This window comes from Molothrus ater, chromosome 4 (genome assembly GCF_012460135.2).
Source record: "Molothrus ater isolate BHLD 08-10-18 breed brown headed cowbird chromosome 4, BPBGC_Mater_1.1, whole genome shotgun sequence".
Classification (NCBI taxonomy): domain Eukaryota; kingdom Metazoa; phylum Chordata; class Aves; order Passeriformes; family Icteridae; genus Molothrus; species Molothrus ater.
The window spans coordinates 24,285,514-24,312,509 of NC_050481.2; the positions used below are offsets into that span (position 1 = coordinate 24,285,514).

General features: G+C 40.0%; 1 protein-coding gene across 5 annotated transcripts in view; it reads right to left on the reverse strand.

Annotated features, from left to right (window-relative positions):
- Positions 1–1,820: 1,820 nt before the first annotated feature.
- CSGALNACT1 (chondroitin sulfate N-acetylgalactosaminyltransferase 1) overlaps positions 1,821–26,996 on the reverse strand; it is a 41,697-nt gene continuing 16,521 nt past the window's right edge. For 3 of the 5 annotated variants that reach the window (XM_036382950.2, XM_036382949.2, XM_036382952.2), the window contains 8 exons: positions 18,770–19,023; positions 16,237–17,159; positions 9,848–10,064; positions 8,203–8,304; positions 7,231–7,409; positions 6,787–6,881; positions 3,653–3,734; positions 1,821–3,292 (listed from right to left, as the gene is read on the reverse strand). In XM_036382950.2, coding sequence (XP_036238843.1) covers positions 3,009–3,292; positions 3,653–3,734; positions 6,787–6,881; positions 7,231–7,409; positions 8,203–8,304; positions 9,848–10,064; positions 16,237–16,870 — 1,593 coding nt within the window. In that variant the 5' untranslated portion in view covers positions 16,871–17,159; positions 18,770–19,023 and the 3' untranslated portion in view covers positions 1,821–3,008. Of the gene's footprint in view, positions 3,293–3,652; positions 3,735–6,786; positions 6,882–7,230; positions 7,410–8,202; positions 8,305–9,847; positions 10,065–16,236; positions 17,160–18,769; positions 19,024–22,729; positions 22,784–26,996 lie in introns of those variants that run through there. The other 2 variants (XM_036382951.2, XM_036382953.2) reach the window with 2 other exon arrangements.

Below are 26,996 nucleotides of genomic sequence, written 5' to 3' on the forward strand. Positions count from 1 at the left end.
AGTCTGTGCAGCAAGGATGTCTTGCAGCAGTTGAGAATCAAGGGTGATGACATACCTTTGGGAGTTTTCTCTGTAAAATCTTTCCTTCTTCAAGGGATGCTGTGTAAGGATTACAAGAGGAGTTAATTTGCAAGTTGCTTGCTGGAGAGATCATGAATCCTGGAGGAGCATGGGAATTTCTTTTTGCTCGATGCCTTTAGCCAGAGTATGCTGCAGTCATCACAAAGTTAAGCAAGGAGTCCCTGGATGGCCTCCCCACCTGCAGAGGGCCATCTCTAGTTCCTCCTCAACCGGGATAAAATCAGTTGTCATTCTGAGAAAGATCACAAGCTGGTTTGGGGACAAGGAAGGGTAGACACCTTCATAACAAAATCTGTTGTTCTGTTGACTGTTCTCTTTGGATTTCACCTTTTTCTAACTGGGCTAGAAGACCTGTTAGAGCTCCACTTGGCTGACAGAAACATGAGTAACAGCAGCTTCCCTTTCTCATGCTGTTCCTCACCTCTCTTGTCAGTGCAATCTCCACCTGTAAGAGAGTCCTGACAGATCTCTGCTGTGATTAGATTGCCCTGCACATCACCAGTGACTGTGGGCTGGATCTCTCCATCACTGATACCATCTCAGGTCTTGCCAAACTGGCTTCTGCAGCCAAGGAAAGAAACTACATAGACGGTATTGTTCCTGGCAAGAGGAACAGCGTCTCTGTGGAAAAGGACAGACATAAGAATCACAAAGGTGCTATTTAAAAACATAAGTTGTGAAACTCTGACAGGATCTGGATTATGTGCTTGCAAAGTAATGAAGTGCTGAATTTACAACTGCCCAGTGCTTAGAACTGGAGACTAATAGAGGCTTGAAGGGACCTCTGGAGATATCTGGTCTAGTTCTGCTCTACAAGTGTGGCTCAGGGAAGACTGAATAAAACAATCGTGGAAAAAGGTGAGGCTTGGCACAGGTCATGATTGCAAAACTTTCATAGTGTACAACACCCAGTTTCAAATTCAGGTTTAAGTGGGATTGTAGGAACAACTTTTGCCTTGGACCAGCTGCATAACCACACTTTGATACGCACTCAACAAGCCATACCTCCTATTGCATAATGTTTGTAAAGTTACTTCATCAATACAAAGCCCTTTATAAATAATTTATCACGTGTTCTGGGAACAAACCAGTTCTTTGGAGGATCTACTTGAGTGATTACTGAAGTTTCTATGGTAAGTGATGTATTTTGGTGTTGAGGTTTTGAAGTATACAAAGTTTCTATTCTTTTTGTACTTTTGCAGTGTTTTGGACACTTGGTGATTTGCAAGGCAAGTGCAATGCAGATCCTTTGCACCAGTAAAAGTCAAACACATATAAACCCATCCAAGGGAAAGGTACTTATAGCAGCATGGTCTCTGTCTGCAGAACCTGCATGCAGTGCTTTCAAAAGAGGTTCATAGTGCTCTTCCTACTGCACAGCTGCACAACAAAGAGTGGCTCATTCATTGTTCAGTGCTACCTTTCTTTCCCCCAGCTTTTACAAGCCAAAAACCAAATTAGAATCTGGTTCAGACTGCCTGGAATTAATCTGAATCCAAAAAACAAAGAGGCTGCTCAGAGAAACAGCATTTAGGTAAGCAAATGGGATTTACAAGCCCGTGCAGTTTTTGTTGGCTAGTATATATTAAAATGGTAAATAGCAGTCAGCATTAAAAGAAAATGCTTTATACGAGCAGTAACTCAGACTTTCAACAGTTTTAGGCAATTACAACTAAAACTATCAAGAAGATGACTAATTTTTACAATTAGTACCTATAATTATAAGAGAATTTGCAGGGTCCAGTAGTCCATCACAAAAATTTATTTTGTTAATTACAGAAAGCTTTTTATACCCTGGGCAAGACTCTATTTGGTTTAGAAGAAATACTTTGGCATAAAGTCAGAAAATGTTCATCACTGTTGGTATCTGGCGTCTGGAGTTTAAAGCCTCCTGCTAAATCAGTACTGCAAGCTGATATGTATTTCATTTTCTTCAGCATGATAAAGCTTCTGCCTTCCAATGCCCAGGTTGTGTAGAAAAATCACTTATCTATTCCAGTTCCCATCCACAGGAACACAGATCTGCAGAGCATTTTCCAAGCATTGGAAGGTTGTACTACTTCCTACTAAGGCTAGAAGTAGAAAACCTGAAGTATGGCAAAATAATTCTCAAGCCAAATGAATTTCATTTAAAAATAAATCTTGAAATACATACAGCATTCTAAAGCAGAAATACACTATGTGATTCACATGATACAGATGTGGCTCATTGCTTATGGCTCACTGTCCACAGAGGAGAGCAAACAGTACCCTCCAGTTGATGGTTTTTCAATCATCACACTTGACCAGTAAGATTTTCTCTTTCTTAAGTTTAGAAAACACTTTCTGAGAAAGCTCTTTCTCTGGATTAACTGGGAATGGCCTGTTAATGCACTGCTGCTGTGCCCCCATCCCAGCCCCTTAAAGAAAAAGTATTTTTGGTCACTCCAGCTTTACCATGGTTAACAATCAGATGTCCTCAGAGCAGGAGTCCCCGGACTTAAAAAATAGCCCTTTTTAGATATGTCAAGTTAGATGTAGGAAATAACTCCTAATTATTGGCCCACCAAAAGATCAGTCCTTTAAATAACTGTACACATCTTACAAATATTTCAAAGGAAAAGCACATCCATTTGTTAGTGTGAATACCACACTGGTCACATAATAACATATAATGTTCATTGTCTCTATGATGTGACCTTGAATTTCATCAAGTGTTCAAGTCTTCCCCAGAAGCAAGTGCTGAACAGTCAGGATAGTGGAGTACTTAAAAACCTCATTAGAATAAAAACAAAAGTTTGGAGGACAGATGCTTTCCCTCTTCTTTTGCTGCCATCCTGCTGGAATCTCCATCCTCTTTCAGTCTCATCCCAACTTTTCTGGTTAAAACCTCTTTTCCAAAACACCCTGGAGTCCAGTTCAGAGGCTTTCAACCTCCCTTTCTGTATTCATGTCTTCTTACTGCTCAATTTCTGTTTTTGCAGGTGTGTCTCAATCTCTTGCTTGAAAACAAGCATCCCGAGCTGGCCATGGGAAGCCTCATTCATGGCCTTGGACTGCATGCACATTTTGTACTGCTCTGGAGTCAGCTCATCCAGACACTGCTTTTCATGCCACAGATGGAAGAGACCCCTGACAGGCGTTCGGATCACCATCAGGTTGCTGTGAAGGTACTTGCGGTACAGATGCACATCTTCGCCACCCCAGCCTTTAATGTCCAGGTCAAAGCCACCTGACACAGACAAAATTCAAAATAAAACTAGAAATCTGTTAGCAAACTCAATGCTATTAATTGCACTGCAGCTGTTTTCTGATTCCAGTCAGCCCTTTAAAACACACACACTTTCTGTGAACATTTATCTGCCCATCTTCAAATATTTCACCATCAGAGAAAAGTTCTTTATTTGTAATTTTATTTGTAAACAGTGTTTTGATTCTAGTAATTCTGTTACACCTAGGAAATGCCTGAACATCTAACCACAGCACTGCTGCAAATTAGTGAGACAGACACATTGGCAAAGGAAAGGGAGGCTAATCATAATTTTCTATGTTTTAGCAAACAGGCAGGTGTATTGGAATGTATTTTTCTTACCTATGTTGATAAAATCAGATCTGTACTGGCAAGTCATCCCAAAACCAAAGTCTCTCCAAAATCCAGTTTCTTTTTTAATGATCTGCACGGAGGGAAAGGAATATTTATATAGAAGCAGAAATGCTTTCAGAGGGAGCATTCTGACCTGAATGTGGTCAGAAATAGGAGTAACTGCCCTTTTATTCTTCCCCATGTGAATCCACAGCTGGTCCTGAACCCGTTTTTGTAGATATTCATTGGATATATCTATATATCTGCCCCCCCAAAACAGCTGTATTCTTAGCTATCATGGATAACCCCCCTGATCCAGAACAATCAGGTTTTACTCCACTCCTGCTGTTGTAGACCAAGTAGAACAATATCACAGCTCTGGAGATAATTTCTTTGCAGGCAAAGCATCCTCCAAAACTGTTAGTTTCTGTGGGATTCACACCTGATGTAAGAAACATACTGGTAAACCAGGGAAGCCAGACTTTGCTGTCAGAACAGATGGTGGCATCTGCATTGTGGACCACAAGAGCTCTAGAAGAAAAGAGTGGTTCTAATCTGATCACACAATCTACAGCTTTTTGATTACATTGATTTTGAGTAACAAGAATAATTTTCCATTACAGAAAATGCTATATCCACCTAAAATTGAACTCCAGAAATGCTTAGTGATAGATATATATCCCATGAAAGCCTTTGTAAAGATGAATGGTCTGCCTTCCTGAGATGGGCAATCAAAATATTATGTATTACAGGTAGAAAATCAGAGCACTGAGAAACTATGGCTATAATTTTGAAAGGCAGATATCCAAGTACAGATCTCTAAGGTCATAATTCTTGCATGTGAGTGACCTAACCCAATCTGGTGAGACATCCAAGAGCTTCAAGGTACTGGGATAGGCATTTAAATCCTCTGAGCAAGTCAGCAGTACTTCACACTCTTGAATGCCTGGTTAGAAACCTATCCATTAGCAGCTTCTTTAGAAAATCTTGACTTAGTTGTGACAGAATTTCAGAAGATGAGGAAAAAGAACTTCCATTTCTGGTTTTACAAATCCTAGTATTTCCTTTATGAAGAAGTGCTCTTCCAAAATTTTCTCTCCTGATTTATTGTTTATGCCTCCCCTTTTTGTTTATAACTCTTGTCACTTCAAATGCTTTTTTAAAAATTTATTTTACTGCTTACATTGCTATACATTTCATTTCTCATTTCTCCTTTCCTTGAAAAAGCCAAGTCACTGCAGAAGCCAATTAAAAGGAAATAAGATTGAATCTGTCAGGCCTGCACTGTAACAAGAAGTCTCCATCACAATGCCCTTACAGCAAGCTACTCATGTGCATTAGCATTATTATTTCCCATTAGGGCAAGTGGCTGCTGCACAAATCAAATTCTATCCAAGATTTCTGAAGGATTTTTCTCCTCAGAAGCCCAAGTTCCAGGATGGAGAGCCAACACAGTCTTATTTTATTGGCATAGATCTGGCCTTATGCCTGGCAACTAATGTGGGCTAAAAGTACAAAAATATACATAAAAATGTGATTGGCTGTACTTCTTTAAATCAAGAAGCTTTTCTGACATAAGCATCACGTTTTATGATTCAATATTAGCTATAAATATTTGCACAATCCTGACAATATACTTTGTGGAATTTATGCTAGCTTGAAAGCTAAACTCTAGTTCATTCCCTAAGCACAATTTTTACAAGCTTGAGGATCCCTGACAGGCTCTGAGCAGAGAAAGAAAAGCTTATGTGAATCCCATGGTACGATCAGAACAAGTTTCTTCTGAAATAAAAACAGTACAAGGAATTTTCCAGACACTTCGGTAAAAGGCTTTCTGGCTATATGTCTCATAACACAGAGAGTAGTTTAAAAATTTACTTTAAAATATTTTGGATTGACTTTTTAAACTCTCATTCTTCATTTTTATGGAGGAACTGCACAAGGTGGAGGTAGTGATGACAGAAGACTGGACTCAGACACCAGGTGATCTTTTTCAACTGTGACTGTCTCTGGGCTCACACCACCCTTAATTCATACTTATCCAGAACAACAGTAGAAGCTGGGATGCTCTGGGCACAGTGTCCAGCCTGGGACAGGATGAGCCCTAGTAAGTGCAGGGCCTGGCAGTAAGAGAGGCAGATGTGGCAGGTTAGGACCTGGCCCAGAGGAACTGAATGAAGCTGCATAGTTGGCTTATGTTTCAATTTGAAAATTCAGCCACTTAGCAGCACTAGTGGGGAGAGGACTCTGATCCACTGACTCTGGAGAGAAGCAAGACTCCCTTCTATCAGGCCTTTAGGCTCAACAACAGTGCAACACCAGAGCACAAGAGAATGGAGAACAGTGTCTGCAGCAGTGCCAAGCAATGGCTTGGTCACTAACATTCATGTGAACCTCTCATCTGTGTGCTCTTTCTTCCTCACAACAGCTCCCTCCTCATTCAGGAGACTCATACATTTCTTAATCATATGCCTTATGGCAATGTTTTTAAAAATACTGCTTTTTTCTCACATCAAAATTATGCAGGTGAGATGAAAATCAGTGGAGTTGTGCTGTGTTGTATCAGTACCAGAATAAAGTGACAGTTCCAAGCATGTGATTTGAGTCAGACGCTTCAGAAACACACTGTCTGCTCACAGGCAGTTCAGTCATGAACTGTGGGAAGGGAAAGGCCACTGTAAAGTGTTCAAGTAAGTATGGAATAACTGTGACAGCTCCTGGAGCTCTCCTTTTACTGACTGATCTGAGGACAGCTTTGCTTTTTACAAATGTCATGTCTTCAAATGCAAATAGTATTCAGTGACAGGAAGAAATCAGAGCAAGTCAATGACTGTCACCCCAAAATAGCACACCATGGAGGAATTATTCACTAGTTAGGAAATTCCTTCTAACAGAGAAGCAGACATTTAAAAAATTCTTAGTTTCCATGTAAAAACTTCAAAAAGGTTTAAAATAAATGGCACCAAGGTACTTCCCAGTGAAAAACACTGCAGAACTCACAGTAAGTTGAGTGTTGTAGTTAATTTTGTCTCTGTGGTGGTCACTGTGCACAAGGAATAGGGAAATGCTATCCAAGAGCACATGTACCTTTAAAAAATGCTTTGTTCAAATAGAAGCAGGCATTCAGAGATGCATGTACTTACCAGCTGTTGTTCTAAAGATGGTATGGAATCATGATGACCATAAATTATACTGGGGTTATACTGGCTGAAGAGAACAGGATAAAATACCTTCTTCCCTGGAAATGACAATGGGTTGTTTTTTTTAAAAAAGCTGTATAAAACACACTTGTCTCTTACAAGGTACAGTCCAGACCTGACCATATCCAGACAAAGTCACACAAGTTTTGCACTAAGTCTATGTTCTTTCCACAAGAATGTGAATGTGAGGATATAACTAATAAAAAGATCCTGTTCCAGAAAGAAAGGTGCTGAAGGCAAGAGATTCTATCACACTGGGAGCAAGAACTGTTACAACTGATTTACAGTAGCTTCATTACCAATTCAAAGACAAGAATACTCTGGTGAAGGATTTTACAAAATAGGTGGAACCTGTTGAAAGACAATGCACTTCATGAGGAGCATTACCTGGCTGTGTGTTCAGTCTACAGGAGTTCAAGAATTCAGCTGTGAAGTATATATCCACATCACAAAAAAAGAGAACAACATTGTTTCCTTTCCAAAATCGAGCACCAACATCTAACCCTTTGCCCCTGGAAAACTCTTCATTCAGCTGGATGAAGGTGAAGTTCTTGAAGTTGGCTGACCTAGAAAGGAAAATATTCAGCAACTTACCCTGTCCATCCAGCTCTTAATACAAGCTGGGGGTGGGAACCCCATATGAAAGAATTAACAGATTAATAGAAACCTGTAGTATCACAGTTCTGAGAGCAACTGGAGGGAAGAGATGTCCTGTTTGACTCTTGAGGAGATTTCCTATCTACGTTCAGAGCTTGACCTGTGCCAAGCACACACTAGCATTCCTACCACAGACTTTCTTTGGACAGATCTCACAAAAACCCCAACAAAGTTTAGATTCACAAAAATATCTTCAGTATGCAAATTTCAATTACCTGTGATTACATTACTGTATCTATACAAGGGTCTTCTTCCTACACAAAGAAGTCAAGCAAAAGGCTGCGGTGCCACATGATCTTGACAAATACAGCTATGTAACCAAACTCAACTGAGCAGAACTGGCCAAAAGTATCCAGTTCCTTTGTGCTCTACTGAAATTGTCTTCCACCTGCCTTTGGAAGTCAGCTTTCAGTCCTAACAGTCAAAGCCACTTTCAAAGAACTAAAGACTTACCAGTGTGTGGGGGGAGGGAAAAAAAAAAAGCAGTTGCACTGAGGTAAATTGAGTTAAAATCTGCTCTACAGTTCTAAAGACCACTCTGTGGGACTCTGGGTAACACCATTTCTATTTGATACAAAAGGAAAGCTATTTTCTGCAATGCACTTTAGAACCTTTTGGCACAACTATGAGTTCTGAGTTATCAAGTCTCCACTTCACGTAGGATTGCTGCATATAAACAGTACCAGATGTTCAGGTACTTACTTAGAGGTATTTTCAAGTATTGATTTGACTTCATTCATTTGTTCCTTTCCAAAGTAAACTACAGTGAGGTGAATTCTTCCATCCTGCTGAATGCCCATTTCCCTGGAGAAAAGAGACAGATTTGTGACTTTTTCCGGAAGTTACCTTCCTTCAATAACATACAGCAGCTGGAGAAGGCAGAGTAGGGTGAACCTCAGAGGCATTCCTGGGAACGTGATTCATTGACAGGCATTCTTGTCCTGAGAAAGCTGCTCACTTTCTCCCTTAGAAGAGACAGAAGTCTTTCAGGCAGGTTAGGTACCAGCTCTCTAAGCAGCATTTGTTATATTAATAGGACACTGTTAAAAGAGGTCATCCAGCCCCAGGAAGAATGATCAGACAGGCAATAACTTCAGCACTCAGGAGAACATGAGAAAGGGGATTTTTATAATATCCTACCTCATAACCTTGAGTTTTTGCAACAGATATTCCAGAGTTCAGATCTTTGGCATTAACTAAAACCTAAGTATTAGCAGAGATCAAATGTGTAGCTCAAGGGTAAGACCAATCTGAGCAAATGCTAGAACCGTGCCTTACTTGCTCTAAGTTTGGTTTGTAAGAGTTCATCTATAATCAGCAGAGAGATCAGCATGACCAGAGGGCAATTTCTCCCAGTCTAAAACAAGATTATCAGAATACTAATCAGAAGGCTAATTTAGACAAGGAGCCTATTTTTAGATGGCTGTAATTGGACAAAACATCCCATTGTAAGAGTAAGTATCTTTTGATAACACAGTCTTTTCTGGGCAGCTATTTAAAGTTACATCTCAGTTCAGTTCTTCCTCTGAACATCATATCTGTGCTGAAAAAATAATAGTTTAAGAGGAACTATGCTGAAAGCTTAAATACATTTTTTCTTGCCTTTTGTTGCCTTAATATTTTATCTAATGGAGCCTAGAAAAGTGTCTAGGAGCACTGATTCCCCTTTTCCTGAGAAATGCTCCTTTGCAACTAGTGCATGGCATTCTCATGTTGCCACAATTGTATGTGCCCAACAAATAGATTGAGACTCTTGAGTCAGGTACATGCAAATCAGAAACCCTGATGACTGGAATATAATTGCTTTCAGTCTGTAATCTCAAAAATCACTGTGTGGAACAATGAACTGTTATGTAAAAGTAGCAGTGAGTGAGGTTTTGATAACTATTGTAAATCAAAGGCGACTCCGACGAAGGGGAGAGAGAATGATGCATCTGACTCCATCATCAGAAGGCTAATTAATTACTTTATTATACTATACTATATACATTTCATCTTAACTGAATCTGCCATGCACTCACTCTTGCTCACAACTGCACAGAACTGCACTCATCTCTGATTCTCTCGTGACTGTCCCGTGACAGTCTGACACACACACACACCTTCTTGGCCCTGATGGGCAAAGGGAACAAAACATCCTCACTTTGGGCAAACAATCTCCATATTGCATTCTACTTTGGCACAACACAGGCACAGTAAGTGAGATAAGAATTGTGTTTTCCTTCTTCTCTGCTTGTCTCACAGCTTCTCTCTCTTCAGAGGGCACGTGAATACCACAGATAACTCTTTTAATTGCATCTTACTTTCCTAGTAAGAAAAAGTAAAGGCAGCATTGAAGGAAACTCACCTGAAATTCTGCATGAATTGCCGAAATTTGCTGGCTCTCTTGGCCAACGGCACAATGACATTAATAAGTGTGTCAGCCATATTGACATTTTCATTTTTCACTTTCATTACAGGACCAAATGGCCGGAATAAAACAATCTTCTTGAACTGATGTTTTGCATCTCCTTTGAAAGTCAGCTCATACAAGGTGCCTTTATTTTTTTCTGTACGGTAGATCCCTGCATGAAAACAAAAATGAAGAGATTTTTGTATAAAAGTTGGGCTCCTAGGGGGAAAAAGGGGGAAAGTCTTAAGTTGCTACATCTAAGCTGAAAATGCAGCAGAGGCAATGAGATATTTACTTTTATACCAATACACAGTCCACTATCATTTGGAGGAGGCCATCACTGTAGCAGGGACACAGCCCTGGATTGCAGGAGCTGTTTGGTATTCTTGCAGGCACATTCCAAGGCTTGGCTGAGTTACAAACCCCTGAAGATTGCCAATTGCTCACTCTCAGTATAACCCAGCAGATGTACTGTCCTTATTTTTCAGACTGCTCCAATTGCACACTGCAGACATGTATGGTGATGGGATGCAGAGGGACTGCAAAGGCAGTCTGCCTCTCTGCAACAGGAGGGATTAGGCCATCTCCCAGAAAGGCCATTTCCTGATGAGCACTGGGAGGATCTCTGGAAAGTCCCCTGATAAAACTGTGCAAACAGGCCCCAGCCATCAGCTTCACCCACTGTCAGTCAGGACAAAACTCTCCTGTTACTCAGCTCTCAAGAGACTGCTATTTTCTGTATGAATTCCCACTCCTGGTCAAGTAATGGTCTGCAAGGATAACACTACAGTTTGTCAGAGGCTAGACCAGGATACTTAATTCATACAATCATGTATTTATTTCCTGTATGTAAGAAACTTTTGTCATACTTGATGGGTGAAATTGCTCTAGTTCATGCTGAGAGCCAACATGAACTATAAAAGCCTTGATCATGCCCCACTGAAATACTATAATATCCTAAATGAGATCAAATTGGCAAAAAGGCTATAGATTTTACCCACTCTAAATGATACTTCAGTCCCTACAGTGTATACTGAAATAAAGCTTTTTCACTGGAAATCCATTAGGTTTAAGAAAGAAAAATTAATGCTAATTCTAACTAGTCATTAAGCCACTGTAAACATCTTAACAACTTAATCAGTACAAGAGTATAATTGCAATGCCTTCCATCTCTTGCAGAAGTTAAAGAAGCACAAATGTCTTGAAAAAAACTCCTCCTCTTAACTTGTTTTTCTTTTTTTTCTTTTTTTTTTCCTCTCCATCTGGCTAGGAAGCATAGCTTCTTCTGGTTATGAAAGACAAGACCAAAATAAGGCTTGCTTTTTAAAAAAATTTGATTATTCTCTGATGTGTAACATTGCTGGGCATCTGACCCATAGGCTGTCAACTCTGTCTGTATTTCTTGTGAAAGTCTGGGTCAAAGTTTTCTTCAAAGAGCAAAGTGACATAATCTCTTCATCTTGTATTGCTGCTTTTACATTGGTATAATCAAAAAACTAATGAGGTGTGATTTTATATGAAGAGAGTTCTGTGGGCTGTCTTATCTTCACTATCATTCTCCAAGTCCTTTATTCTTAATGAACACTTCAGCTGGTTAATAATATATGCAGATTTGCTGATCCATTATTCACTTCATGTTTTATTTTTAATATAAGCTGATTCAACAAAAGCTCCAATCCTCCTTCTAGCATAGTAAATGAATCTAGGGAGATAGCAGCTCCATAATTCTTTTGCTGCTAATCTTTCAGAGTTGTGCCCTTGACTCCTCCTAGCTTTTTTCATAAAGTCTGCCCAAGCTGCAGACCATGAACTACATCTGTTACTGAACTGGAGCTCATCTGAATAGTGGCCTAATAGTCCCTTGATTTCTTCCTCCTGGTGGCCAGAGAGTAGAAATCTGAGCCTTTGAACTCTGCTCACCCATTTATTCTTACAGAAAGCCTGCTGATGATCTGAGTGCATTGTTGGTTGCACTCATTTGCTCAGGCAGTTTTTGAACACAGGTTTTACCAAAGATGTTGTTTGAAAGGTTAAGGCAACCTTCTGACATTCAGACAAACAAAATTCTAAATTAAATCTGATTTTCATTCCCTTTAGAGATAAATTGATAGGACTGTTTCAAACATGTTTCACATGTTTGACATAGTGAACTGACATTTTTTCATAATAAATAAGTTCTAAATTTAATTAACAAATCTAATAGTATCTACCACACAATATTTCAGCTTTTGCTTTTACATTCTCTTCTACCTACCCCAGCCAAGAAACAGTGACCCCAGAAATTCCACTTCCCTGGAGAGAGATGTACTATCCAATAAAGGAAACCTTGCCAAATAAGAAGTACCTTAAAGAAGAATGCAAGTTTGTGACCTGGCTGGGGTCCCTCACAGGGCTATACACCCAGAGGCTGCTTCTAAATCTGTAGTTTTGTTCTTGTTTAGTACCTCTACTATGGCTGAAAACAAGTAGCTTAGGTGCAGGCATTTATACAAAATGGTAATCCAAGAATTTATAGTCATAACATTTTATACTGAAGAGAACTGTATGCAAGTTTAATGCCTCTAATTAAATATTGCTATTCTTCACAAATATTTAAACTATTTGTTTTTCATTTTTAAAAATGTTCTTTCCTTTTAAAGTATCTTCTTTTTAGAAGCAGAGAACAAAGTGATTTGCCCAAGGACAGGCAGTGAGCTTTGGAAATGAGTCTGAATGTCTTGAGTCACTCTGGTGACTCGCCCAGCAGAACATCCTGCCTTTAACAAATGCTTTCCATTTCCAAAGGCTCTACTTTATTTGTGCCACCAGGACTTTCTACGTGATCCAGGAAGATGTGTTAAACAGCCTCAATTCCGAGATATGAACTATGAGGGGAGGAAAAAGTAGTCTCAAAAAAGTGAACAAAAAACCCTTTTCCTTCAAAGATTGCTTCTGAAATGAAAGCCTTGGAAAGGCCAGATATTAAATAGGGATAAAAGAAGGTTAATTGATCATCTATTGCTTCCATTACAGCAGATATTCAGAATATGCACCATTCCTTTCAGAGACAGAGAGAAAAGTCAAAGCCTTTGGAAACCCAATGTAAAAAAGTAAACAGGAGCTCTGTGTCAGCAGATAGAATGGCCCTAAGATGAAGGGAAAGAATAAGTGAGAAGCAAAAATGGCCTGGGCTGAAGAACTGATGAAAGAGCAGTAAGTCTCCAGTCTTCAGGGCAGCAATTCCCAGAGCTCTCTAAAGAAATGGAAAACACCTGATGTCTATTCAGCAGGGCAGGCAAACAACTGCCAACTATATGGATCGACATGAAACGTGTAACTAGCAAACAGCCATGCATTCTTAACAAAATGCTGTTCAGTGGATGACAGTTCTAGCCTCAGTTCTACAGACTACAGGCTTCAAGTCTCCTAGTGTCTCTAGAAACACTCCCTGGATTCATGTTCATTAATTCCCTTCTGTTAGATGATGTAGGAGCCACTATGAGGATTTATCAGAATTTGTTGTCCTTGTTTTAACTCAGTACTACAATGGTGTTCCCACTTCACATGCAGTAAAATACAGCATCTTATCCTTTGATGAAAAGCATCATTCCTTTCTCCCAGTAAGCAGCCATGGCAAAATTCCATCAGATAGACCACTACCAGTAGCTGCCCATTTGAGGAAGCAAAGCTATTCCTTTTTCCTTTGCCTCTGAGACCTTGATTAAAATTCCAGTCACTAGACAGCCACATACTTTAAGTAGGAAAACTTTTGATCCAGCATATTTGAAGGTGTTATGGCAGGGCATTTCTTAAAAATCCAGGGACTTTCTGGAGCTGTTCACATTAGGAAAGAATATCATCAGGCAGTGATTCCATTCACTTATGGAACACACTACTGAGGCTTGTCAGTCTCTGAATTATCATCTCCATCTCTGAGAAAATGAGCAACTCCCAGATCTATTTGGTGCTGCTGCTATTTACATAAATTAATGACCAGACCTGTTATCCTGCTTTCTGAGCAAGTGGCTTTCTACTGGAAACAGAACAGTCCTTTACCTGCTTATAATACACAGAAATTTCTTTTTTTTTTCCCATGCTGTTTCTTACTGACTCCCCTTGGCAGAAAGCTAGTGAACTTGGTTCATAAGTGGGAGGAATAAAGGGGAGAGGGGAGCAGTATAGCAGCTGAACAGTCCAAGTGCCTCTGTCAGGAGAGAAGCTAAGCAGAGAAGCAGCCAGATGGATACATCTCCAGCTCCAGGGAGAAGGTGTGGCTCCCTTGGTTTTGATTAAGGGGGGGGGAAAAATGGAAAATTCCACTACGTGTCAGCTATTGCTCTGGAAGGAGAACTGAGAATCCTATCCAAATTTCATGTAACAGCAAATCTGCTGAGGAGGAGTTTAACTCCGATTAAGGTACTAGGGTCATAGTCTAATTTCCACACACAAGCTACTCTGTCTAGAAACTGCAGAGAATGCAACACTAATTTTAAGATGCCACAGGTTTAAAACATTTCTCCTTTAATGCAAGAAGTGTTTGAAGAAACATTTCCCCTCTGCAAAGACAAGAATAAATGCACAAAATTAAAAAAAGGAAGAGATACAGACCCCAACTGAGTTTATTGCCACACACCACCACTCTACCTAACAATGAACTAGTACTGAAAAAGTGATAGCAGGTGCCAGGATCCACAAGAAAAGAAAAATTCACACAGGAGGTCGAGAAAACAAGATTACTGTGCACAACTCTATCTTCTAGCTAGACTCAGGATCAGCAACACACTTGAGCAAAGCTGGTGTCAAAGGCATGTCTAAGTAGAGCAGAAACAAGGACACAAATCTCACATACTGACAGCAGCAGTTCAGATTTTAAATCCTGTCTCTGACCCTGATTACCTGATTTTCATTTCAGCACATTTCTCCACCTGATCAACCTTTAGATGAGAGCAGTAGCCCCACATTTAACATGAGAGGCACACAGTTTTTAGTGCTGTTATTGCTTAAGCAGCTGGAAAACACTTAGAGGGTTAGTGCTATTACTTTCAGTGCAAATCTGGGCACTCCCAGAAATCTCCAGCTGCCCATGGCAGTTCCAGAAAATGAAAACATCTGGCTTGGTGGCTGGGTTAATGGACTCAACTCGTGGTTGCTGTGTTGCTGGACTTATACTAAGTTGCCGGAAGCTGACACAGAATCCAGCTTATTACTCATTGTGTAGGCAGTAGCACCTGCAGAGCACTGCTTCCAAAACAAGTTCAGAGTCCAAAATATACTTGAAATGCAGAACTGGAACAGATAATTCAGTCCTCCCTACACATACTGAAGTTACACAGAGCAATGGATTTGTCCTTTGATTGGCAGTTTTTGCCATTCTTGGGAGAATAAAGTTGGGGGGAAAAAAGAGTGACAAGAAGTCACAGAGATGTCCAAAGGGATTTGGCAAGGAAATTTTCTGCCAAGTCTCTTTGTTTCCAGCCCCAATACATGGATCACTGCATTGGCAATCAAATCAGTCTGCCCTGATGAGTGAGAATTAGAATTTGTTCCCTTGCACCTGCAGAAGTAAGGACCTGCCTCACAGGGGAGACATAAGAAAGGTTCCTTGAGCTCAGACTGAGCTGTACAGAGGCCTCCAGTTTCTTGAGCTCTAAGTCATGTGAAAGACTTCCTCCCTCTGGAGAATTTCACCATGGTATAAGAAAGCCAGCAAGACCATTAGTGCATGAAGAACCTCCACAGAGCCAGCACTAGCATGCATCTCTTCCCCGCATCTTCCTGCACTTGTTCCCCGAGCACAGCACTGGTACCTTGTCAAAGTCTCTTAATTATGCATAAAGGCAGGCTCACAGCTTAATTGATATTAAGCAATGTGTTTCAGGAAACATCTCCTTTCTCCTGACACTCACATGGAAAAGGTGGTGCCAAACCGGTCATATCTGCTTGTTCAGCACCTATAAAAACTGTAGAAACATATTTTGAAAAGATAAACTAAACAACAAACAGAAAGGAGGAGAATGGCAGCATGGATTTGAACTGCAGTTGCCAATGTTAACTCTGGAAATAGATCTGGGATTGCAGCCTGGTCAGTCACTCCTTGCTTTGTCAGTTTTGAGGCAAGCACGCGACTCGAGAGCTGTGAAAACACATTGGTGTCACTACAGGACACAAAGTTGTCACCAGGTCCTGTTCCCCAGGAAAGCTACCATTTTGCAATAGTGCCCGAGACAGCATCACTAGGTCACAGCAGTGACACTATCCCAGACATCTGTGCTCTGACACAGCTCCCATCTCCCTCAGCAACTCAGTCACCCAGAACGCCTCCCCAGCACTGTGTGCACCTTCTAACCTGCTCTCTGCATACGAACCTTCCACGAAGTCGGAGGCTGTGTATAGGCGGGGTTTTGCTTTGCTGACCCCATCTGGCTTGTTCAGGCTCCCCACTGCTAATTCGATCACCTCTATCAACTCATCTCGCTTGTCCTTCCTTACAGGCTTCTCCTCTGGGTGCCGTGTCAGCCCTGTCTCCAGCTGGTAAACCTTCTGGAGGGTGAAGCTCTCAAAGGGCACTGCTGCATACTCTGTGGACAGCTTAACACCGCTGTGCACCTCTGCTTTGTCTACTTGGGAACGCAGGAAGGCCAACAGGTTGGCCTGGGCCTTCTCTGGCTTACTGTGGTCAAGCTGAATGTCCAAGGGGTCTGGGTACTGGTTCTGCATGTTCTTAAGCTGCTCGGTCCTGCCCTGGAGCTCAGCCTTCAACTGGGCAATTTGTTTCTTCAAGCTGATGATGTAATTGTGGTGTTGCTCCTCTCGCTCTTGCAGAATGGCTTCATATCCCTCCTTCACAGTTGGACTGTGCACCCTGGGCAAGGCAAGCTGCTGGTTGTCACCCTTGGGTGTGCAAGCCAACATATAAACAATAGACACTGAGCAACAGGCCACCACCAGCAGGCCTACAAGTCGGGGAAGAAATAGAATAAATCCTCGTCGGAGCATCATATCTCAAAAAAGCAGAGTCTAACCCCACACATGCAACAGTTCTTATGTCCATGCAGTGCCACAGAGGCCTCTGATCTTGAAGTACTCTTACACAGATACATGTATGTGCAGGAACTGGTTTGTCAGCTCTCTAGAAATGTGTGCTCTCCCTCTATATGGAGCTCTCTCTGGTGTGTACCCAGCAGGACCAAAAGACAAGTTGTGAAGCAAACAGGACACGTCCTGATCCTCATGGCAATACCTATGTTGCTGCAATATGATCAGACGGTGGATGATGGAGCCTGAGGACCTGAAAGATAAATGACAAAGACAGACAAGTTAGAATTTGGTCATTCAGTCCAGACCATTTAGCGTGTTCTAATTTAGCTTGTTTCTCAGCTGCTTTAGCAGACCTCAAAGCTGTGAAGTGCTTGGGCTAAGACCCTAAAGGTGCCAAGGTCCTTATGTGAAAAATCCCATATGTATCCCTGTCATTGTTAATAACATGGCTTGGCCCATTGCCATGGGAAACTAGTCCAGGCCTCAAAGACTCCCATGCTTCACAATAACTTGGAAGATTATCTAGTGGTCGGATGCTAAAGTGCTCAGTTCATCCAGGCATTGATGGCCCTTCAGGTGTTCTCAAATCTTGGAGTGTTCACTCAAGTTTTGAAAGGAAGGCACTCAGTCCCACAGCTACCACATACATTTTAGCTTCCAGGCAGATTTTTTCAAAAATGCCAGATGACAAATATAGTCCATTTGAACATATGAAGCCTGACCAGGAGTTGAAATCTGATAACCAGAAAACTAAAAACTGTTATCAAGGCCAATTACCACAACTATCATTGTCTTATATATCCTACCAGATGCTCCCATAAAAAACAGATAGTGAGGAAGACGACATATTCTAGGAACACTCAGACCAATTTTACCCAAACTCAACAGAAGCTTTGTTACAATTTTGAAACTGTCATCATTGCACATTATTTTAACATTTCAAGACCCTCTTCTCTTTCTTACAACATTATGAAAATCTGTGTAAAAATGTACAGTACGAGCATTTTTTCCAGTCTTCCTAGGACTATAGACCACAGAGAAGGTGAAACTGGGAACATTATAATTTTTAATAAAACTTTTTCAAGTATATATAGAAAAGGGGGAAAAATTAGATTATTGAAGTTGAATATTGATCTAGCTATAAGCTACATTAAAACAATTGTGCTGAGAACATTACCAGAGAGATTTTCAAAATCCCTTGGGTTTGGCCCAAACCCATACTGGTGCAAGGAACTTTATCATTTACCCAGCTGACTGTACACTTAGGTATCAAGGCTGAGTGACATCCTAGATTACACATTGTTAGACACAAACACAATCAAATTAACCCCTTGGTGCTCTCCCCTTGGATGCATGCATGACATCATTATACTCTTTTGACAGAGAGAGTCACAGTCCTGTCAGGCATACATCCTTGCTGGCACACCCTTAAGCAAAAGCAGTTTGACTAAGAATAAGACTTTCAGAGTTATTTTCAGTTATTTCTAGTATTGAATCAAAGTCTTATGTAGGACTTTTTATAAACTGCTCTGTGGCTTCCCCCCCCCCCCCCCCCCAATCTTGATTGACTATTACTCCATATGCAGCAGTTACACAGAGATATTTCTGATGTTTGGACTGTTATTATTTTATCAGTTTGCAGAGCTTCTGGGAAAAAACCCAACTTTGAGCAGGAATTGAGGGGGCTAGAATGAGCCATAAAAATAGTACTGTGTTTTTTTCAAAGTAATGCTAAATTACTTTTATAGCATTTCTAGGATTCTCCAGAAAATGTCAGCATTTTCAAAGAAAGAATTGCTGATTTTCAAGAAAATATTCAAGCAGCAGGAGAAAAGGACAGGATGAAGTTGGCGCCCTTACCTTTTTGATGTGATTTCTTTGGAACATCTTGGTCTGCTACAGCTTCTCCTCAGCTTGCCAAAACCATTGCCTGTTTATCTCCCTTCTCATGCCTTTCCCAGAAAATGAGTGTACTATGAAAAGTGCTGTCAACCTCAGAACACCTCTTCATTGCTTTCATATTTGTCAGCTGCCTACATCTTCAGTCTGTCTCTCGTGTGGTGAAAGGCTGTAGTGGAGACGCTTCCTATGGATGCACTAAAAATGTTGGCCTCCTGCAATGTAAAGGAGCTTGTCAAAGCAGGGAAAATTAATCTGGGCATTTCTAACTGTACAACAGATCTGGCTAGAAGACTGTAAGAAGGTAGTGTGCAGGGAGACAGGGTCAGGAAGTGGTGAGATGTAGTACATAAAACACTGCTGTGCTTGTATGCTTCCCTTCACACAATTAGTCCATTGACTGAATTGGCAGAAGCTGAACATCAGTGAAAGGATTAGTTGTACTAACATGGTATAAACTGAAATTACATCTCAATGGCTTAGATAAACACACTATTTAATTTCTATAAGCAGCAACAGATCTGAGTTTTGGTCAAAGAGCTCTTCAAATATTGACCTAAGAATATATATGTATATAGATAGCCATCTTCACTAAAATGTAGTATCTCTCTCTTCAGGGTATTATCTCTTTTCTACATAGTTTTCTGGTTTGAAATCTCTGCCATCAAAGATGGAACTTTATAAACATTTCAGGACAGTAAATTAGCAGAGCTGCTTTGTCCTTTGAAACACCATTTTCATAGTAAGGAATTGGGACCATGGGGACTTTAACCTTTTTCACAGGATTTTACCATCATGACTGGAGGCATCCTGACAAGAAGCTTTCATTGCTTGCACTCTGGATCTGTCTTATTAAATTGTACTGGTAGCTTCAGTGACATTGCCTTACAGTGACTGACATTTAAATATACAGCTGTTACTGTCCTACTATCTCATGGGCATGCTTGTGAAAGCAGTCCCTATCCAGGTCAGTGCCAGAAAAAGCAGATTACTTTAAATCAACACCAAAGGTGGTCACAGCTAAGGCATGTCAGCTGCATAGGCAAGTACCAGAAAGCCAGGGATGGTAACTCCTCCTAACAACCATTCTGTTGATTTCACCAGACCAACACAGTTTCACACCAACTGAGAGGAAGAGAAGACAAACTGAAATGTTATTTTTTTTCCTAGGAACTGACAAAAACGCCTCTGTATTTTCACAGCAGTCAGCTGCATCAAGTAGTATTAGTCTCTTTGCAAGGAGAAGCTGTAACAAATATGCAGTGATTAGTCTGGTGGCTGAGGGAAAGGGAATTAATTCTTAAAAAAGCCTTCACTTGCAAAAACATCTTCAACCTCAGTTCAACCTGTTAGCCCAGCCAGAGGTCAGCCCTGCTCACAGAGGTGCTTTTCACTTGCTTTCAAGGAGCCTGGGCCCAAAAAATGCTCTAAACACAGAAACAGATTCTGTCATCACTCTAAGCACTCTGTAAACATTCCTGCACAGTGGAGGGTGCAGCTCCCAATCACAGGGAGCGGCAAAAAATGAAAATTGGTTGGTTTGAAATTTCAGATGGTATGCACCCATCACTGTTTCTCACCAACATCTGAACTTTTATTGGACTGTAGAGATACAGGAAATTCACCTCTGCACAGAAATGACAATGTATTTCAAGTCTGAATTTTTGACTCTCGAAAACCACACAGAGAATCAGTGCAGGAGAAAGGGACTCAAACCAAAGTATGTCTGTATATATATCTCCTCTCTGAGCTTCACAATTTCTGCACTCCTCATGTTGAGGACAGAAATGAATGACAAAAGCTCAGTCATATTTGCAGAGGCAGTGATCTCTCAGCACATGTGACATGAGCAATGCTGGATAATTCCATGTTTTTAAGTACTTTCTGCCACAGCTTCTTATTGTAGGTGTAATTCAGACTGGCAACTCCCATTTTAGCTCACAAAACTTTGAAATTCCTTTTATTTTCTTTTTTTTTTCAGTAGAGGCAGTAAGTGGCAGAAGCTGCAATTAGGTTTTGTGTAGGTGTTTGAAACATCTTCATTGAATAGCAGCACATGTCACTGTGAGATTTCAGTGGAATCATAATAATCTCTGAGATGAGCTGTGGGGAGGAGGAAACAGATGTTCCACCCAGACTTTAAGTGCCTTACAAAAATAGAGAAAGACATTCTGCAGCCACTTGTAATTTGCCTTGATCTTCTTAATTACAAGGACTGTGCATAGCACTGCAGACAAATTAGTCTGCTTTAAATGTGAGGAGCAAGATTTTTCCCCTTGGCTTCTCAACAGGAATCCAAGACCCTCAGCAGAATAGAACATGTCACAGGGATTAAAATTTAGTCTCACATAACAATTTACATACTTTATGCAAAAATTAATTCTATTTCTCCTTATGGCTAGATCATGATTTCTCAACTACTTCTCAGCCCAGTTCTTCTGTCTAGGGCTAAATTAAACAGAAGGCTGAATAAAGAAAAAAGCCTCTCTGATAAATGGACTGGGTGTACCTTCTTGGCCTTCCTGTATTGTCCCCTGTTAAAAATGCCACAGCTCCCTCTTGGGTTGACACTCACACATCCCAAACAAACCACTCAAAATCTTAACATCTGGTTTCCAATCTTCAATCCAAATAAAGGGTTAGTAAGAAATAGTATGCAGAATGAAAATGTTAAATGTTAATAGTTGAAGACAGTAGACAACTTACTGTAAAACTCTTCATTTCCTAATCTTTGATTCTAGAGTCTTCTTCAACAGAAAGTCTTACTTACATTGTCAAATGTTCTCTCAGAAATCCTCAAGTTCTAACCCTGCCCACAGAAGGACAATTACACTGTTCCCCTCTGTAAATAACAATTACAGACTGATCCTCTTGCAAATAGGTTACAACAACAATTAGAAGCTGACTTCAAAAGAAGAAGCCCTCAAAACTTTAACAGTCCTGGAAATATTGTATTTTCCTCTTGTAAAGGAACTGAGAAGTAGCTGTTTCGTTCAAGAAGCAGCTTATATTCAAGATATTGCTATAGACTTCTCACTCTGGAAGCTACAAAACCAGTGCAGAAGTCCTAACTTTTGCCTTTGATAGTATCCAGACCCTATTTCTGCTAATTTAATGGTCCTCTTATAAGGGTGAAGTATTAACTTTATCTGCTGTGCCACTTTAGCTGTATTCTGAGCTCTATGTGTACTTGTGTTAGACCATCCACTTACATGTGGGTCTCACTGCTCATGAAGGGAACTTTCCCAAAGACAGTCCAGAACAGAAACCAAGATTACTCTGAAAGCCTTCTGCTGTCATATGCAGTAAACATGCCAGAGTTGTTTTAACTTTTACAGTAGCCATTATTACTCTTACAGTAGACATCCAGTAATAATTATTTCTTCTACAGTATCATTTCTGTTTTAAACAAAGCACTCAAAAGGAGTACTGAGGTCCCTTGGTCCTCCCAGTGCATACCTATTCTGTGTGTGGGTTTATCAATGTTTATACACACAAAAGAGTGAAAGCACCATTGCTTTCCTTTCTCCAATGTTAACAAAACTGGTTTTAAAGTTAAAAAAAACACAGAGGATAAACAGTAATTAATTTCTAACTACATCTGAAAAGAACTGGTGTAACACCTAAAATTATCTCCACACTCCAATAACATTGTTTTTTCTGGTAAAAACCCCATTACTTCAAGTAACTGCAACAACACTCCTAAAACTGCTTTCTCTGCCCCAGAGCAATGTTATCTGTGTAAGACCTGGCAGTTCTTGAGAGATCAATAACTAGCCACTCCAAGGGTCTGTATTAGGAATGCTATTTTTTGTATGAGGTACTCAGATTTCCACTTTACAACCAAAACACACCACCCTTCTCTGCTAAACACGCTGATCTATAGATGTACAACCTGCACATCCTCAGTGCAACTATTACCTGGGGGTACTATAGGGCACTTCCAAAAGCCTTCACAGGACTTTTCTGCGAGTTGCCACCACTCTGTCCTTCCTCCAGTAAGGACATGACTGATCCATGCCTTGTCAGGCTCCAAAGAGAAAATGCAGAGAAGAGATGACAAGAATGCAATGCTGCTGCAGAAACGCTGTGACTCACAAAGACCATCTCCATGCTACTACAGGAAAAAAAGACAAGGTTTTTCTCTAAAGGTCCATTTCTCATAATCAGGTTCTGGCCTGGAGTTTTAGGAATTCAGTTATTCCAAAAGAGTTTTGAACTTTGCTAAAATGGAGACGAGGAATATGCTTTTGAGTTGAGCTGGAATTCAACCTGGTCTTTTTAGAGTAAATTAGCAAACTATCATAGCTTCCAGAACTAAAAATTGATGGCAGGGCTGGACAGCTGAGATGTCCAACTTAGCCAGAAGATCAGCATCTTCTGAACATGATCATCACTTTAATTTCATTTAGGTGAGTACCATCTCTGTTTTGTAGATATGGAAAAGAGGAGCATTTTTGTCCAATCATATGATGCTGCAAGACAGCATCAAATATAGCAGCATGCTGAGAACAGTTTCTTTTTGTAGGAAATTAGCTAACAAAACAAGGACAAGCTACAGCCAGGGAACAGCTAAATAATGCTACTCTAATTTACTTCATTTTAAGATCTAATTCAATTTCTCTGCATGTAGAGAGCTTCCAGATAGAATAACTCAGCTTTAACATAACACCAATCTATACCAGCTTCTGAAATATCTTAGAATCAGAGTATTATTAAATTATTAAATAATTAGTATTAGTAATACTAAATCATTTAGTATTTCCTGATTAAAACAAATAATGGGATACATTTTGCTTATCCATTTAATTCTGTACCTGGGAAAAAATGCTATTATTTCACTTTGAAATGTTTACACATGCACCCTCAGTGATTTGCACAAGCAAAAGAAAACTGACTGCCACCACAAGAATTAACAGTCATTCCTTTTAAGAATGAAGGTGTCCACAGCTTTATGAAAGTAGCTCAGGTCAGCAGCATCAAGCCCTGTAAAATTGAAGAGATCTACACCTATGTGGGGACACTCTGTGAATGCTTGTTGGTTTAGACCACCTCTTCATGAGTGTTACTTAAAACATTTTCTTGTACAAAATTCATATTAATGTCACGTTATGCGAGGAACCCCAAAGATTCTCCCAGATGTACATCCCAAAGTTCCACAGCCAGATTTTCAATGAAATCTGAAGCCCAGTAGGTCATGAATCAGGGAAGGTTTAGCACCTATCTAATTAAGCAAAAGCATCATTTATCCGTGCATGGCTAAGCTGTGTTCAGAAACAGAAACGCCTAGCTAGGCTGAGCTGCAGGGTGGAAAGCATTTTGTATCTCTTCCCATATTTGACTAGGACTTCTTTAGTCAAGGCTATAAAACCTTTCATATGTTTAGCTGCCAGTCCAGGCCTTCAGCTACAAGTGCACAGCGCAGTGAAACCCCCCTGATTTGAGAAAAGCTGTGAGGTGATAAAGTACAGTAACAGGGACTGGAGGCATCTATCCCATCAAGGTCCCTGTAAGGTAGCAATAGAGATTTAAGATGTTTGAACAATCCAGCCTGACCTGGAGGTTATGTCTTCCTCTCCTTGCCAGAAATCCCTGGTACAGCTAGAATGCTCTGTACCAAGCTGAATGTGGACTTGAACTTCATTAACTCCAGCAGAGTTGGCAGGGGAAGAGGTTTCCTCCCTCCTGAGTCCAGCATGTGGAAACTGAGAAGAGACATCTGGCTCCCAGAAGTCTAATGTTATATTCTTATAGCAATGCAGAGCCCTAAATTTTGAGCTCCTTGTACTTGAAATTAAATTTTCTGCGTAGCATGGTATCAATATAGAGCTTTAAATAAAATAATTAAGAGCAAAAGAGACAACAGAAAAAAACATTTTGATAGCCAAGGTATTAAGGATTAGGTAGGTTATCTAGGCTGAGCAAGAATTAGCAGGATAGGAACTAATTTTGCTGACCAAAATGACTTTTAATCTGTGGTTTACATTACAGGAGAAAATCAAGTTTTAGACTACAAACTAATAACCATGAAGGCAGAAAACAACTGCAACCTGGTTCAGAATTAGAGAAGCTACCCAGGCTCTGCACAGAGCACCAATACATGCAGCATTAACAGCTCTCCTGTACCAGCCCCCAAGCTCCACTGATCTGCATTTGGCTGTCAGTCTGGTCTGTACTGACAGGAAGAGGCCAGGGCCCTGATTCAGCCCCCACTTCCTTCCTCCTCCAGGTTAGTGTTACTCGGAAACAACATGCCACAAGGTGTCCTTTCCTTCAGCACCACTGTTTTGATACGTGGTTTTGGTCAAAGGCCCAGCATTTCCTTGATATACCAGGAAACCATCTCCTAGCAATTCTTTGAAAAGCCCAAGCTCTTTCAGTTATTTCAGTAAAACAGTTTTCCTCTTTCTAGAAGAAGTTTCCAAATATGTTTTCCATTTTTTAATTTGGAGCTCACATAATACTTGAATCTCACTGACTTCACCTTCATCATTAAACTAGCTTATTCTTTACTATGGGAACTTGAAAAGATAAATCGCAGCAAAGGTCTAGGCAGAGATGAAAAGAAAGGAAGGCTTTTTAATATTTTATATTACACAGTTTTCTATCCTCTTGACCATGAAATTCTTCTTCCAAAAAGGAATTAAAAAAAAAAAACCCTGAGTACAACCAAAAATTAAAGAACTATCTTGCAAAACACAGCTGTCTACAAACTTTCATTCAGATCAATTGATTTCAACAGAATGAAGATGTTCATCATTGTATCATATTTTATTACTTACATAGATTTATTTTTAAATGAAATATTTCAATAGGTTGAGAATGCCTACTTTGTTTTAACAAATCACAGGGCTTCAAATTTCCAATTCCTGTCAGATTCTGTATCTTTGAAGGTGTCAGAATGCACACAGGTCCACAGAAAACTGCTTTTGGTCAAATGGCTACAAGAAAAAAATATTCTTTTACATTTATGAAAAATGTCTTCACATTTCTATATCCTTTAGTTAAGTAAACCGAGCCACATTTTCAAGTGTTAATGAGACACCTGATCACAGTTACTTTAGTTAAGTTTTCATCTCTGATCCTCAAATCATATTAAAAATGGAATCTATCTTTCAATTGCTTTATAAGCAATTCTAACAAGTAATTCAAACAAGTAGTCTGATATTCTATTTTACACCTCTCTTATATACCAAATTACAGCCATAAACATAGTTTCTCATTGGTCCTTAAGAAATTTCAGTTCCTTCATTGACTGTATTGTTATCTGGGATTAAAACTGTAGTTTATTAAGGAGATTTTAATTGCAGTTATTGCATATTGTCAATAGCTCTTAAACCCAGTCATTTAGCTAGAAATACATTAAATGTTAACAGTTTACACAAGAGGCATCCTGGTTCCCTAACACAGAGCTGATTGACGACATAAGTAAAGCCAGTTTCCCCTACCAGCAAGAGCTATCCTTTTTTCCCCTTTTGTTACACAGGAGAGGTACACCCTGCAGTCAGCTCAGCATTTCCTGAAAAGTTACAAAGAGCCTATCCCTTGAAAGAACTTCAGGCTTCAATCAGAAGCAAAACCATTCCATGTGAAGTTATGAAATAATGCAAACAATATCATCTTACTCTGTAACATTTTTCCTCATTGTACCACGAAAGTATCTGACTCGGTTTAATGTAACTTTGTATCAAAGTTGATGCAAACACTTTTTTTTTAAGGATAGTTAATTTTTTTTAAGAAAACAGTTTTCTGCTTATCCTTGTTCCTTAGGTGCAATGTTTTTCAGAAAACAGGAATAGAGAAAAAAGCGTAATCTCATAGCCTACCAGAATACTTAAAGAAAAGAAATTTCCTTATGAGTTTAAGCTTCATGCTACTGAGTCTTTGTTTTTCTCCACATGGAAACCTGTCTGCAAATGACAGCATTATTTTTATTTTAACAAAGATTGGCTAGGATGTGTGCTGGCACAGCTGTGTAAGCTAATGAAACAAAAAGAATAAAGTGCTGCTATGCCTTTACAGTTTTCTTCCATTCCCTCCTTTTAATATTCCACAGTTCTCTGTGAAATATTAAAATCATACCATTTTCAGTACCAACTTGTGACAGCTTAACTCAGTTTAACTCCCTACATCCCCACTGCTTTCTTTCCCTATGTTGTTCCATTACCACAGAGCAAGGGTTCAACAA